Source organism: Myxine glutinosa, chromosome 10, assembly GCF_964187855.1.
Source record: "Myxine glutinosa chromosome 10, kmMyxGlut1.1, whole genome shotgun sequence".
In the NCBI taxonomy this organism is placed as follows: Eukaryota; Metazoa; Chordata; class Myxini; order Myxiniformes; family Myxinidae; genus Myxine; species Myxine glutinosa.
Genome location: NC_136270.1, coordinates 49,395,871 through 49,408,489, shown reverse-complemented (window position 1 = coordinate 49,408,489; position 12,619 = coordinate 49,395,871). Strand labels below are relative to the sequence as shown.

Genomic DNA, 12,619 nt, shown 5'->3' with positions numbered 1-12,619 from the left:
ATATGTATATATCTGTGTATGTATGTATGTATGTATGTATGTATGTATGTGTGTATGCATAAATGTAGCTGCCTTCTGAAAACCCATTCCAACTTCTATTCATGCATAATAAATAAGTGCTCCTTTATTTGCAAAGAAAAGTATTTCATCTTGGTTTTCATTTCTCGTCAATGAAAATGTGTGGGCTTGAATGTAGATTGTGAACAAGTCACTTATACTGCGGAGAAAAACAAGTCGAGACGCTGTACATACCTTGGTGTATCACAACAACAAACCGGACTTTGGAAGCTGGCAAAATCGTTTTTAATAATAAAGCCTTTGTGGTTCTTAACCACTGGCAATATATGGAATAGCACAAAATATTTGTACATTTTCAGAATTATGCCATGGATGATAAACAACAATTATAACAAAAAACAATGGTAATGGAAGGAGGAAGATTGGCAGAAATGGGTGGGATTGACGGGGTGTAAGGAGAAAAAGGGTACATTAGGTAACGGTGCGGGTAAGTAGGACAAAGGCAAAGCAACTGTGACAGCAAGCGGGGATCTTCCATAAGACCTTTGATGTGGATAACAAGAGATAGGATAGCAATTCGGATGATTCTACAATTCAAGAAAATGAAGAAACAATTGCTTGCAATTACAATTTCAACTCGTTTAAAATGTTGGTCGGATAACGTTTTTTAGTTTTGCATCTTTATTAGGTTAGGTATGCTTTCTATTTAGATATTGTTGAAATGTTGTGCAGGACACTTAACAAAAATGTGTATCGATGAGCGCTTCAATTATAAGGCCCGAATAAGTTGGGTGGTGCAAAAGTTTAGTTGTTGTTCACCAAATAACCTGTGCCAGGCGAGCGTTATTGTTTGGAATAGTCTGAGTGCAAATGTTAAAAGAAAAGGTGCTTTGTAGGCAGATAACACACTGTTTGTGATAACAATCGAATAAAACAAGTTTCGCTTTTTGAAGACGAGACGACGAAGATGAAAACAAAAAGAACCTCCACGTGCTGTTGTGACCACTTTACGACGTTACATTGGCATTGATCGACGTTCAAAAGTTTTACCTTCACATAAATAATAATCAACCCAACAACCAATTCAAGAATGCACCGAAGAACATTTCTTGTCGCTCTGACTATCGGTCCGCAATACTTTCTCACAAAATACCTGGCAGTTTTTCACTCATTTGCAGGTCATTAAATTGCCCTCAGTTTACAGCAAATAAATGACAAAAAAAAAGAAGCTGAGCCAAAAGTTTAACAGGATAAAATATGAAATATCTTTTGGGTATAGTAAAGCCAATCGCACAGAGCCATTAGAAAAAGAAAAGAAAACAAAACAAACCATATGCCAATTCTATTTGCACTAATGCTTCCTGAGTATAATTCTTGCAGTTTTTTTCTTTTTCTTTTTTACGAACAAGGAAAAACATTGGTTTTAATTAGGCCTGCTTTGTTGATTTACAAAAAAAATGGATAAAAAAGGGGGAAAAAGCTCCGAATATGGATTAGAAACTTTTGTCTCTCCACAATTTCTTATCCACCAATTTGCACATTGCAGAGGAAGCGTGACCTTGTGCATTTTCCATCTGGCTCGTACGGACACACGCACGCACACGCATGCGCACGCACACCCTTTCAAGTATCTTTCACACAATCTCCTCTCTCTCTATCTCTCTCTACACCTGACCATATCCTGCCCGCTGCGGCCTGCGCCATTTCCAATCTCTTCCGGTCACTGGAGTTGTGCTGGAAATTATTTTTTTTAGGAATGAAGACTGGCAAACAGAGCAGCCAAGAGAAACAAAATAAAGTGGTGCAGGGGGCGAGAGGGGAGGCTGACCGGGGGGCGAGGGGAAGGATTGAAGGGACGGGTTGGACAGTTGAGGATCGGTCGAGAGGGGAAGAATGCAGGCCATTGAAAAATAGAGTTCTTTGAGTTACTTGACTGTTGTGAGATTGAGGGTGATGAAGTTAATTTTTGTGCACTATGAGGACATGCCCCATGATCGCAAAACTCCCTGAGCATTTGCTTCTTTCTCTTCTTACTCCCCCCTCTCTCTCTTTGCACTTCTTGCTTTTCTCAAATCGAACAAATTACTCCTTCTCATTCTTCTAAAATCGATTGGCAAGGAGGATAGTTCAGCCTATCCAGCACAATAGTGCAACTTAAATAATCTTAAAAACAAACAAACAAACAAAACAGTTGAAGGATTAAAAAAAAACACTTTCTTCTGAAAACCCCTCTTTAGTCGGAATGCCACAACGACACCACCACCACCAACAACAACAACAACAACAAAAATATATAATCTTTTCACACTGACTAAACTGCATGGCAGTTGGAGGCTCTGCCAGGCCCACTGTGCAAACTCATGCCCAGTCAAAATTGGGTCACCAGAGGGTCAACTGCAAACGACTCGACAGTTAATACACGCAACACGTACACATATGCACCAAACGAAAGTGCTGAAAGCTCCTTTGTCACCACATTTCCTATTATAACTCTCGTCCACCACCCACCTTCAAAACCCCAAAATGACCACCATTACTTTTTCCATGCCGTGCTTGGGTTTCCATAACGGTGGTCGGGTTCACTGAGTTTCTTCTTCATTTAATCTCAATTCCAATGTTCAATTGGTCCAGGCGTTGCTACACTGTCATCCAAAACCACAACTGATGTTTGTGGTGGCAATGACAGTGGTGCAAGAAAGTCTGTTGCATGCACCGTGACCGACCGGTCTGGCTTGACGACGGATAGAATATCTGGCCCATCGGGCACACATCTGTCTGCTGTTCCATTTCTTATCTCAAACCTTCTGTTTTTGTCTGAGTGTTGTGCTAATGGTGGAAACCCAGAAATGGTTTCACTGTATGGCGGAGGTGGACCACAACCAGAAGCATGTTTCGTTGCAGCAGAGGCTCCTGCGTGGGCACTTGGAGGAAGTGGTCTAGCCTTGAGTGGTGGGGAACATGCCCCATCAAAGACTGTACGGTTTGGCGGTGCTCGGATTGCCTCCCGACTCAGCTCTCTTTGCTGTTCAGGCGCACGAAGTTTCAAAGTGCAAGGTCCTTTGTATGGGGGTGGCTCTTCACCATCTGAGAGAGAGATCGTGGGTGGGAGGTCCACCTCTGCCAAGCTGTATGGATACTTGCTGCGCAAACATCCAGCTGGTCTATAAGCTCCTCGATGTGAAGACAAAGATTGAGGCAAAGAGTCACTTGCTCCAGAGCTGAACGGAAGCTGTAAGAAAAATGGAAAGAGAAAAAAAAATTAGAATGAGGCGTGTGGCTGACCGAGAGGGAACAGAGATACAAAATAAAGGACTATTTGGGGGGAAAGGAGAGGGAAAGTTATATGGGGTGAAAAATCCAGCAAATATAAAGATTGCATGGGAGAGGAGAGGGCACACATCTGGGATGGAAGTGGGGAAATGAGCATAAAAAGAGGGTAAAAACAGCAGTGCGATGAAAGAACAGTTTGGAAAGAGTTTAAGAAGTGATGCGGGAAGGGAAGACTTGCCCTTGCCTCCCCGGATGGCAAACCCGCATCTCGCTCGACCGGCCATAGTCCACTTCCCTGCAGACAAAATAATGTTTGTTAGATGGTGCTTTCTCACAAAGTCCACATTGACCTTGTTGAGCAAACCCTGCCATGAGATTTACTGACATATCGTTGGTTCTGCTGAAGCAGTTTATTGGCTAAGGGTCATGCTGGGCAGTTTTCCATCCCTCTCCAAGCAGTAGTTAGGTCAGGAATTTGGAATTTATGGAGGGTGCTGGCGATAGCTTTCCTACTCTTTGCGAAGGACGTTGAGCGATGTTTAACGTCGACCAACTATTGCCGGCAGACGGAACGCCCAGTTTAATGTCCATCCGAGAGGCGGCACCCACATTAATGAATCAACGCGCCTGTGAAACACCGGGTTGACAGTTTATAACTGGACCATCATTCAAACCCAGGCTGGACAGCTGAGAGGTGAGTGTGTATGATGTACCTCTGGGCCATCCCGTGCGCCCAAACTTTGCACTACAGTACACAATGCGCTGTTTTTCAATGTCCTTAAAGACAAATGCATCCGTCAGTGCAGAACAGCATAAATGGTCTGTTTTAATGTAGCTCAAGCTTTACAAAATTCTCATATTTATTACAAAAGAAAAATGCCTATCATCTACACACCGGTGGTTCCCAACCTGTGGTCCAGAATTCAGCTAGCTGACATCGCTGGGAGCCCGCAGGGAAAAATAAGAAACGCATTCGCCTCTCCACACTGCCGAATGGTGTCACTATGATCGTCATATGTCACCAAGATAGTCATAAATGGAGGTCTGAAAATTTCAGGGGAGGCTTGGAAGGGGTTTGCATACCAAAGTAGAACGACACTCCGCCAGGCTGTGCAGTTTACGTTTTGTATCCCACTGATAGGCCGGATTTGCATCTGGACCTGAACCAAAATCGAATCACCTTGTTGCTGTTACCTAACCAACCATCTACCAAGTTTTGTCATAACTTGTCGGACAACTTTTTGAAATATCGTGCTATGTATAGTTTTTGGCCCCATCTCTCAATGAATAATCACTTGAAAAATAAATCAGATCTGGATCTTCAACAAAGTCTAATAAATTTGTTCTTGCCACACCCTCAACCTGTCAACCAAATTTCATTTGAATCCGTCCATAACCTTTTGGGATATCCTGCTCACAGACAGACAAACAAACAGACAGGAGTTAAAACATAACCTCCATGTCCCTTTGGTTTTAGAGGTAAAAAAAAACGTTGGAAAACCACTTATCTAATCAAAAGTATAAAAAAACCTTTGGCTCTTTAATTGTAAGCTGTTTGTCCATTCATCTGCTTACCTTGTCTACACACGAATTCATTCTCTATACTCTTTCAAAATACCATCCGCAAACCCCATATGTTGTACACATTGCGAAAGATCGTCGCTCGGCTTGCATTTCAGCTCGAGCTAAAAAAACGTTTTTAAAACCAACGTTTTACCTGTTTTGTAAAGTTTTACCTGTTTTGTAAAGTTTTACCTGTTTTGTAAAGTTTTACCTGTTTTGTTTGGCTGCATTCTATGTATCAGTTCAACATGTTGAGATATGCCCAGCAGCAAGAACGAACACCATCACCTTTAAAAGGTGCCGAGCAGTACTATGAGCAGAACATGTTCTCACCTGGTCTTTATTCTGAGACTATCCATTTAATTCAAGCACACACCCACTGTCTGGTGGGTGTAAGTGCATTCACACATCTCAAAACGCTCGAGAGACAAGTGTAGCAAATATGTTTACACTTTCTTGGCTCCTTCCCTTGTTGATCTTTTCGAAGCGATACCTGTTTTCTATCCTTTCCGTTCCTTTTCAACGAAGAAAAGACAGTGTATCTGCTGTTGCTGTGCATGGCAAGAAAGAGGCCATTACGTTCGAAATGCTGAACATCTTTCATCACTATGAGGGAAGCAAGATATTGTTGTTCGCATATATTCCAGGGGGCTGGCAGGATGGCCTAGACTCTAGAGGTACACACATTCGCCTCTAAGCTGTCTAGCCTGGGTTCAAATCCCAATCCAGCTAGAAACTGTCATCCCGGTGTTTCACAAATGGGGCGATTCAATGTGTGGGCCGTCCTGATCAGATGGACGTTAAACCGGGTGTCTCAACTGCTGGCATTCCACGGTGGACGTTAAAGATCTCACAATGTCTTTCTCAAAAAGTAGGCGAGGTATCACAAGAACCCTGAACAAATTACTAATTGCTTCTCTGACATCCTGTGGTGGGAGTGGCGACCCATCCAGGATTGTAACCCTAGCCAAGAAACTGCTTCGGCAGAACCGACACTCTGTAGAGTTTGGTACATTATGATGATTAGTGAGATACCCGTGCTGCGCACGGGTGGGAGACCAGAAGCAAAAAGGCAATGGAGATACGGCGAATGCTAAAGCATGAAACCAATAAATTCCACATTCCTGTAGCACCTTCAGTCGCATGTCAGACATGGACAGCAAGTTCGTGAAGGACTTCCATGAAAAACGTACCCGATCGCAAAAAACGGGTACATTCACGTATGGAAACATCGATCGTGGGTCCGTGGCGAATCTGCATATGGCGATCCGCGACGCGAGTTCACGTTTAGAAAGTAGAAACCATCACGGCATGTCGTCATTTACTTGAACTCGACATCTCTTTTTTCATTCCAAACAACATAACTCCAATCACAAATTTATCACAAAATAAACTTTTAACAACATTGTTAATGTTTCCTTCATTGTAAAAACTACCAAATCAAGAGTTAAAAGGATTTTGAGCTGATAGGTGTTACGGCCTCGGCAAGATCGATGGAGACAGCGATCTGTTGGCTTATACACCGCCCAAATAGCTATGTGGAATCCTCACATGCAGAGATTAAACCCACATCGTTTGAGCTTTGGCCGAGGTCATTATTTACAATTAATGATGTTTATATACGAATCAAAAAGAAGATAATTGGTTTTGGGTCGTCCTTTCCGCATATCTCTTGGGATTGTGAGTTGGAGAGATTACCGTGATGGCGGGGAGGGGGTTGGTATTCTCTCAAGCAGGGATTCAACCCATGTCCTTATAAAAGGTCTTTCTCCGAGGTCACCGAGTCCAATCGGTGCAGCCGATCGGTGCAGCTGTGCAGCGATCGGTGCAGCCATGCAGCGATCGGTGCAGCCGTTTGTGCGGCACCCGAGAAAATAACGTTATGCGGGAGTCCAAACCTGAAAATGTTGGAGGCCAAAGCTGAAATTGGAAAAGCAATATACCCTATTTAACTCCAGGAGATCCCAGGATTACCCACCCAAAATATCGTTGCGATCGGTTCAGCCGTTTTTGCGGTACCTTCGAACGGACGGACGGACAGACAGACAGACGGACGGACATTTGGTGAATTACAGTAAGATTATGATGATGATATGTCCATCAGAATGCGAGCATATTATTTGGCCAGATTGCTAGAATAATGCTTCCGAAGATGACTCGTTAAGAATGGGAGTCGAACACAAGTCCAACATCCAGCAGCAAGATCTAAAGAGAGGTTGGGATGTAATTCTGGGTTGCGATGTACTTTTGGTTGTGACATGACACAACTTAGACTTCTCTGATGCCGACGGATGGGACAACTGGCTTTAGGTGCGCTTCACGGGACTGCAGAACTTTTGATGGAAAACTGAAGCATTCAGATAAAGGTTTGTACGTAGTTGGGTCAAAAAGGTGAGGATGTGACCTAGGAGTCTCATGCTCAATATTAGACCTTTGAGGAAAAATATACTTTCAACAACCAGCGTCTTTCCTTGGTCCCAATGCAAAGCCTAGCTTCGGCTGTTGTAGTTTGGTGCTAGCCAGCAGGTGGAGTCTGCCACACACAAACCTTTGCCTGCCTGGAGTCCAACTCGAGGCTACCACCTAAAGGATCAACAACCCATGATAAACGAAGCCTTTAGACAATGAGCCAACACACGCAATATATAGAATTTGAACCTGAGGTCACAGATTCATAGCAAGTGCTCAGATGGGAACACCAATTCAAAAAGAAAAATGGAGCTCATGCATCATAATTTTGTTATTTCCTCTACCACCGAGAGTGGACGGAGGTTATGTTTTCACCCCTGTCTGTCTGTTTGTCTGTGAGCAGGTTATTTCAAAAAGTTAAGGTCAGATTCGGATGAAACTTGGTGGACATGTTGGGGGTGTGACAAGGACTAAATTATTATATTTTGGTGAAGATCTAGATCCGGATACTAAAAATTTTAAAGTGATTCCTCCCCATTGAGAGATAGGTCCAAAGATATATATATATTTATATATATATATATACATATATATATATATATATATATATATATATATATATATATATATATATATATATATATATATATCATGATGTCTCAAAACGTTATGGACGGAATCGGATGAAACTTGGTGGACAGAATGGGTGTGTGGGTGTGTGACAAGGAAGAGTTTATTTGATTTTGATGATACTCCGGATCCGGATACGATAATTTTTATTTATTTATTTACGTGATTATTTACCACTGATAGATAGAGCCAAGAATGATATACTGTATTCTGGTCGAATTTGTCTTGTCATAATGATACGAAATGAAACAACATAATAAATAGGTCTGTTTATTCTCTGGCTCTCAAATTTAAAACGTAAAAACAAAAATGAATGCTTATTTTTTGTTTCAAAAATAGAAACTTTAAAAAAAAGCAAAATCAAGTTTTTAGTTAAAAAATGTAAATTATTCTAACATCGCATTTTTTGTGGATGACATCTTTTGTTTTGACTGCACTTTCTCTGGTCTTGTTCCCTCCACTCTCAACACACTGACCCTCCACAGCTCCTCCAGGAGACATCATTCCAGTAACCCCCTTGCTCGTTAAACTCGAAAAATGCAGGTCGACTTGCACATCAATAAATTCATCAGATGGCCTGAAAACAATATATTTAAGCTATTTTTGACAATATATTTAAGTATCGTATAAAAATGCAGGTCAACTCTTTTCTTCCATCGATGGAATCGCCTTCCAGATGCCGTTCAGTCCTACCCATACATTCAGTGCTTCAAGGAGGTGGTGCACTGCCACCACCTCGTGCCATCCTCCATCTTTACCCACAATCTTTTTTATCCCAATTGTCCCCCTCCCTCACCCCCCAACTGTCTAGACTCTAGGACACCCGCTTGTTTCCTCCCCTCTTCTCTCTCATGTTTTCCTGTTCCTTCATACCCTTGCTTATTGTATCCAACTGTTGTCCATTTCCCCACTGTCAGCTCATACATCACTCTTCCATGAACTTTGCTCTTGTAAAAAAAAAAAAAATTATGGTTGAATATTTTTGCAAAGATAAAGATCAATTATTTTTAAGGAATGGATCATCCCAACCCCTGACCCCCTTCCACACTCTCCACTCCCTACCCACAGTTGCCGGTGCCCGATTGAAAAAAAAATCATTTTTTATTTGTGAGAGCACTGGAACGTGGATACAACTATGGCATGTGCATTATGGACCAAACAGCCTTTACCTGTGCATTTATTACTTTGTGGATAGATATCTTAACCTTTACAGAATAATGGGACATTGTTCAGATGGGTTTCATGAAACACTATATTAGTTTGTCTTTGTGGTACTCTACAATGCCTCCGCATTCTTTACATACTTGGCAACAAAGCCAGATGACGCCGTGGCACTTCACCCCAGCGATGCTGTGGCACCATGTCCCGGTGACGCCGTGGCACCTCGGCCCCATTTTAGGGGTACCTCGGCCCCATTATGGGGACACCTCGGCCCGGCGACGCCATGGCACCTCGACCCTGTGATGCCGTGACACCACACCTTAGCAACGCCGTGACACCTCCGCCCCTTCTTGGGGGCATCTCAGCCTTTGGCCTGCGACGCCGTGGAACCTCAGCCCCCAAAATGCCCCATTTTGCTCTTTTGCACACTCCTTTCACAGAATGCTTCAGTACATATTGAAACCGACAATGGCACTCGGTAGAGCGCACACCTCCGCCAGGCTTAACAGTTTACGTTTGGTATCCCAATGATAGGCGGGATCTGGATTCGGACCTGAACCAAAATCTAAACGGCGTGTTCTTCTTGTCCCTTCCCCAACTCATCCACCAAGTTTCGTCTGAATCCGTCGAGAACTTTTTAAGATATCATGCTATATACTGTATTGTTTTTGGCCCTATCTCTCAATGGTGAAAAATCACATTTAAAACTCTCAGATCCAGATCCGGTTTTAACAAAAATCTACCCATTTCGTCCTTGTCGCACACCCAACTTCTCCACTAAATTTCATCTGAATCCATCCACAACATTTCGAGATATCTTGTTCACAAACAAAAAAACCAAACAGACAAACAAACAGACAAACAAGAAGACGTCATGCGGAGCATGATACTTGCAAAATCCGCCCCCCACCCCAAAGAAAAAAAATTCCATTGATACAGCAAATTGTCCATTTCATCAAGATTAAAATTGACAATCTTGATCAAAGCTCGGGTCAACAGGAAGAAAAGTGACGATTTTTCAGATGAAAAATTATTATTTTGTAAGGTTGACCCTGAGTTGACCTTTGAACTTTTGACCTCAAAAATAGTTAGTTTCCCTATTTAGTGACCCAATGTGCAAATGTTGTTCAATTTTCAAGTCAATCGGATGAAAATTGAGGATTTTAAAAACTTGGCCTATGTTGACCTTTTGGCCATGTTGACTTCAAAATAGTTGGTGGTTGAATTCAGTGACCAGATATGTAAATCCTCTTAGAATTTCAAGTCAATCAAATTAAAATTGGTGATTTTAGAAATTCGGCCTATGTTGGTCTTTTGGCCTATGTTCACCGAAAATATAATTTATGGTTGAATTCAGTGACCAGATATGCAAGTCATCTTCAAATTTCAAGTCAATTGGATGAAAATTGAGGATGTTAGAAATTTAGCCTATGTTGATTTTTTGGCCTATGTTGACCTTTTGGCCTATGTTGACCTCAAATATACTTGGTAGTTGAATTCAGTGACCAGATATGCAAGTCCTCTTCAAATTTCAAGTCAATTGGATGAAAATTGAGCATTTTATAAATTTGGTCTATGTTGATCTTTTGGCCTATGTTGACCTCAAATATACTTGGTAGTTGAATTCAGTGACCAGATATGCAAGTCCTCTTCAAATTTCAAGTCAATCAAATTAAAATTGGTGATTTTAGAAATTCGGCCTATGTTGGTCTTTTGGCCTATGTTCACCGAAAATATAATTTATGGTTGAATTCAGTGACCAGATATGCAAGTCATCTTCAAATTTCAAGTCAATTGGATGAAAATTGAGGATGTTAGAAATTTAGCCTATGTTGATTTTTTGGCCTATGTTGACCTTTTGGCCTATGTTGACCTCAAATATACTTGGTAGTTGAATTCAGTGACCAGATATGCAAGTCCTCTTCAAATTTCAAGTCAATCGGATGAAAATTGAGCATTTTAGAAATTTGGTCTATGTTGATCTTTTGGCCTATGTTGACCTCAAATATACTTGGTTGTTGAATTCAGTGACCAGATATGCAAGTCCTCTTCAAATTTCAAGTCAATCGGATGAAAATTGAGGATTTTAGAAATTTGGCAAAGTTGGTGACCTTTGGCCTATGTTGACCTTTTGACATTTTGACTCCAAAAACAATAGGCTTCTCAATTGGGACGAGCTATACAACTTGGTGAAGTTTCGTGACGATCGGTTTAGAATTTAGTCAGGTTCACTATGTTTTTTCGTTCAAAATCATGGTAGATTAGCAAACCTATACATTTTTGGAAACGTTATTACATGGAAAATCTGAAAATCAATGTTTACATTTGCCAATTCCGACCAATTCGATTCGATCAATTCGACCAATTCGACCAATCGACCAATTCCATTCGACCAATTCGACCATTAGACCAATCGCTTCGATCGACCATTCGACCATTCGACCAATTCGATCGATTCGATTCGATTCATCGAATTCGATTCGATCGACCATTCGACCAATTCGATTTGCCAATCAATTTGACCGACCTTTGCTTGTGTGGAACGGACTGTGAAAACGATGCGGACTATATTGTCGGATACGACACACAGGACGGTGATGACGAACTCTAAATGGCATGTTCTGTAATCGTGTATGTTTGATGCCATTGACTGCCTGTGTATATTTTGTCATTGACTGCCTGTGTAGATGTGAAGTTATACTGACTGCATGTGTATGTATGATTTTGCTGACTGCCTGTGTATGTTTGGTGATATGAATTATTGTGACACATTTTGATGTTATTAACTGCCTGTACAAAATGATAACATGTATTTGATTATGCAACTTATCATGAATATAAAGACAGTATTTTGCAATTCAAAACCTTTGATTCGTGTCTTACCATTCCCCATAGCACTAATTTGATACTTTCATTGGATTCCTTGTCCCTGAAAACATAGGTTTAGTATATTTTAAAAAGTTGTTAGGGTAATTAGAGGCAGAAATAGAACAAAATATGTATTTTACAGTGGCCATTTTGAAAATCCAAAATGGCCGCCATACAGGTATCTCTCCAAATGTAAACATTGATTTTTAGTTTCCTTATGCTATAACCTTTCCAAAAATGTATAGGTTTGCTAATCTACCATGATTTTGAACGAAATATAATTTATTGACATAGTGAACCTGACTAATTGTGACCTGTAGGCTGGTGACAAACAAACAGACAAACAGACAAACAGACAGACAGACAGACAGAACGACAAACGCAACCGACCAATATACTTGAAAATTCTTCGATTTTGCAAGTAACAAAAAGACAAACAGGGGTGAAAACATAACCTCCATCCATCTTTGGTGGCGGAGGTAATGAGAAAGAGAAAGATCATAAACATAACCTGCTGGTGTGAGGCGTGGGAGTAAGTTGAAGAAAAGTGAAAGACAGTAATGTGCAGGTGTGACATGTTGGAGTAGGCTGTAACAACAAAAGGTCATTGTTGGGGATGTAAGATAAGAGAAGGTTGTGGTGCATTACCTGTTGAGGCTCTGGACGGAATAATATGTTTTAACTGAAGTAAGAAAGGGGT

General features: G+C 41.3%; 1 protein-coding gene across 4 annotated transcripts in view; it reads right to left on the bottom strand.

The window, feature by feature from the left end:
- Nucleotides 1–286: 286 nt before the first annotated feature.
- Nucleotides 287–12,619, bottom strand: part of LOC137434518 (protein TMEPAI) — a 78,267-nt gene continuing 65,934 nt past the window's right edge. For 2 of the 4 annotated variants that reach the window (XM_068127619.2, XM_078785620.1), the window contains exons 3-4: nucleotides 3,533–3,583; nucleotides 287–3,247 (exon numbers count right to left, since the gene is read on the bottom strand). In XM_068127619.2, the coding sequence (XP_067983720.1) occupies nucleotides 2,624–3,247; nucleotides 3,533–3,583 (675 nt within the window). In that variant the 3' untranslated portion in view covers nucleotides 287–2,623. Of the gene's footprint in view, nucleotides 3,248–3,526; nucleotides 3,584–12,619 lie in introns of all 4 variants that reach the window. The other 2 variants (XM_068127618.2, XM_078785619.1) reach the window with 1 other exon arrangement.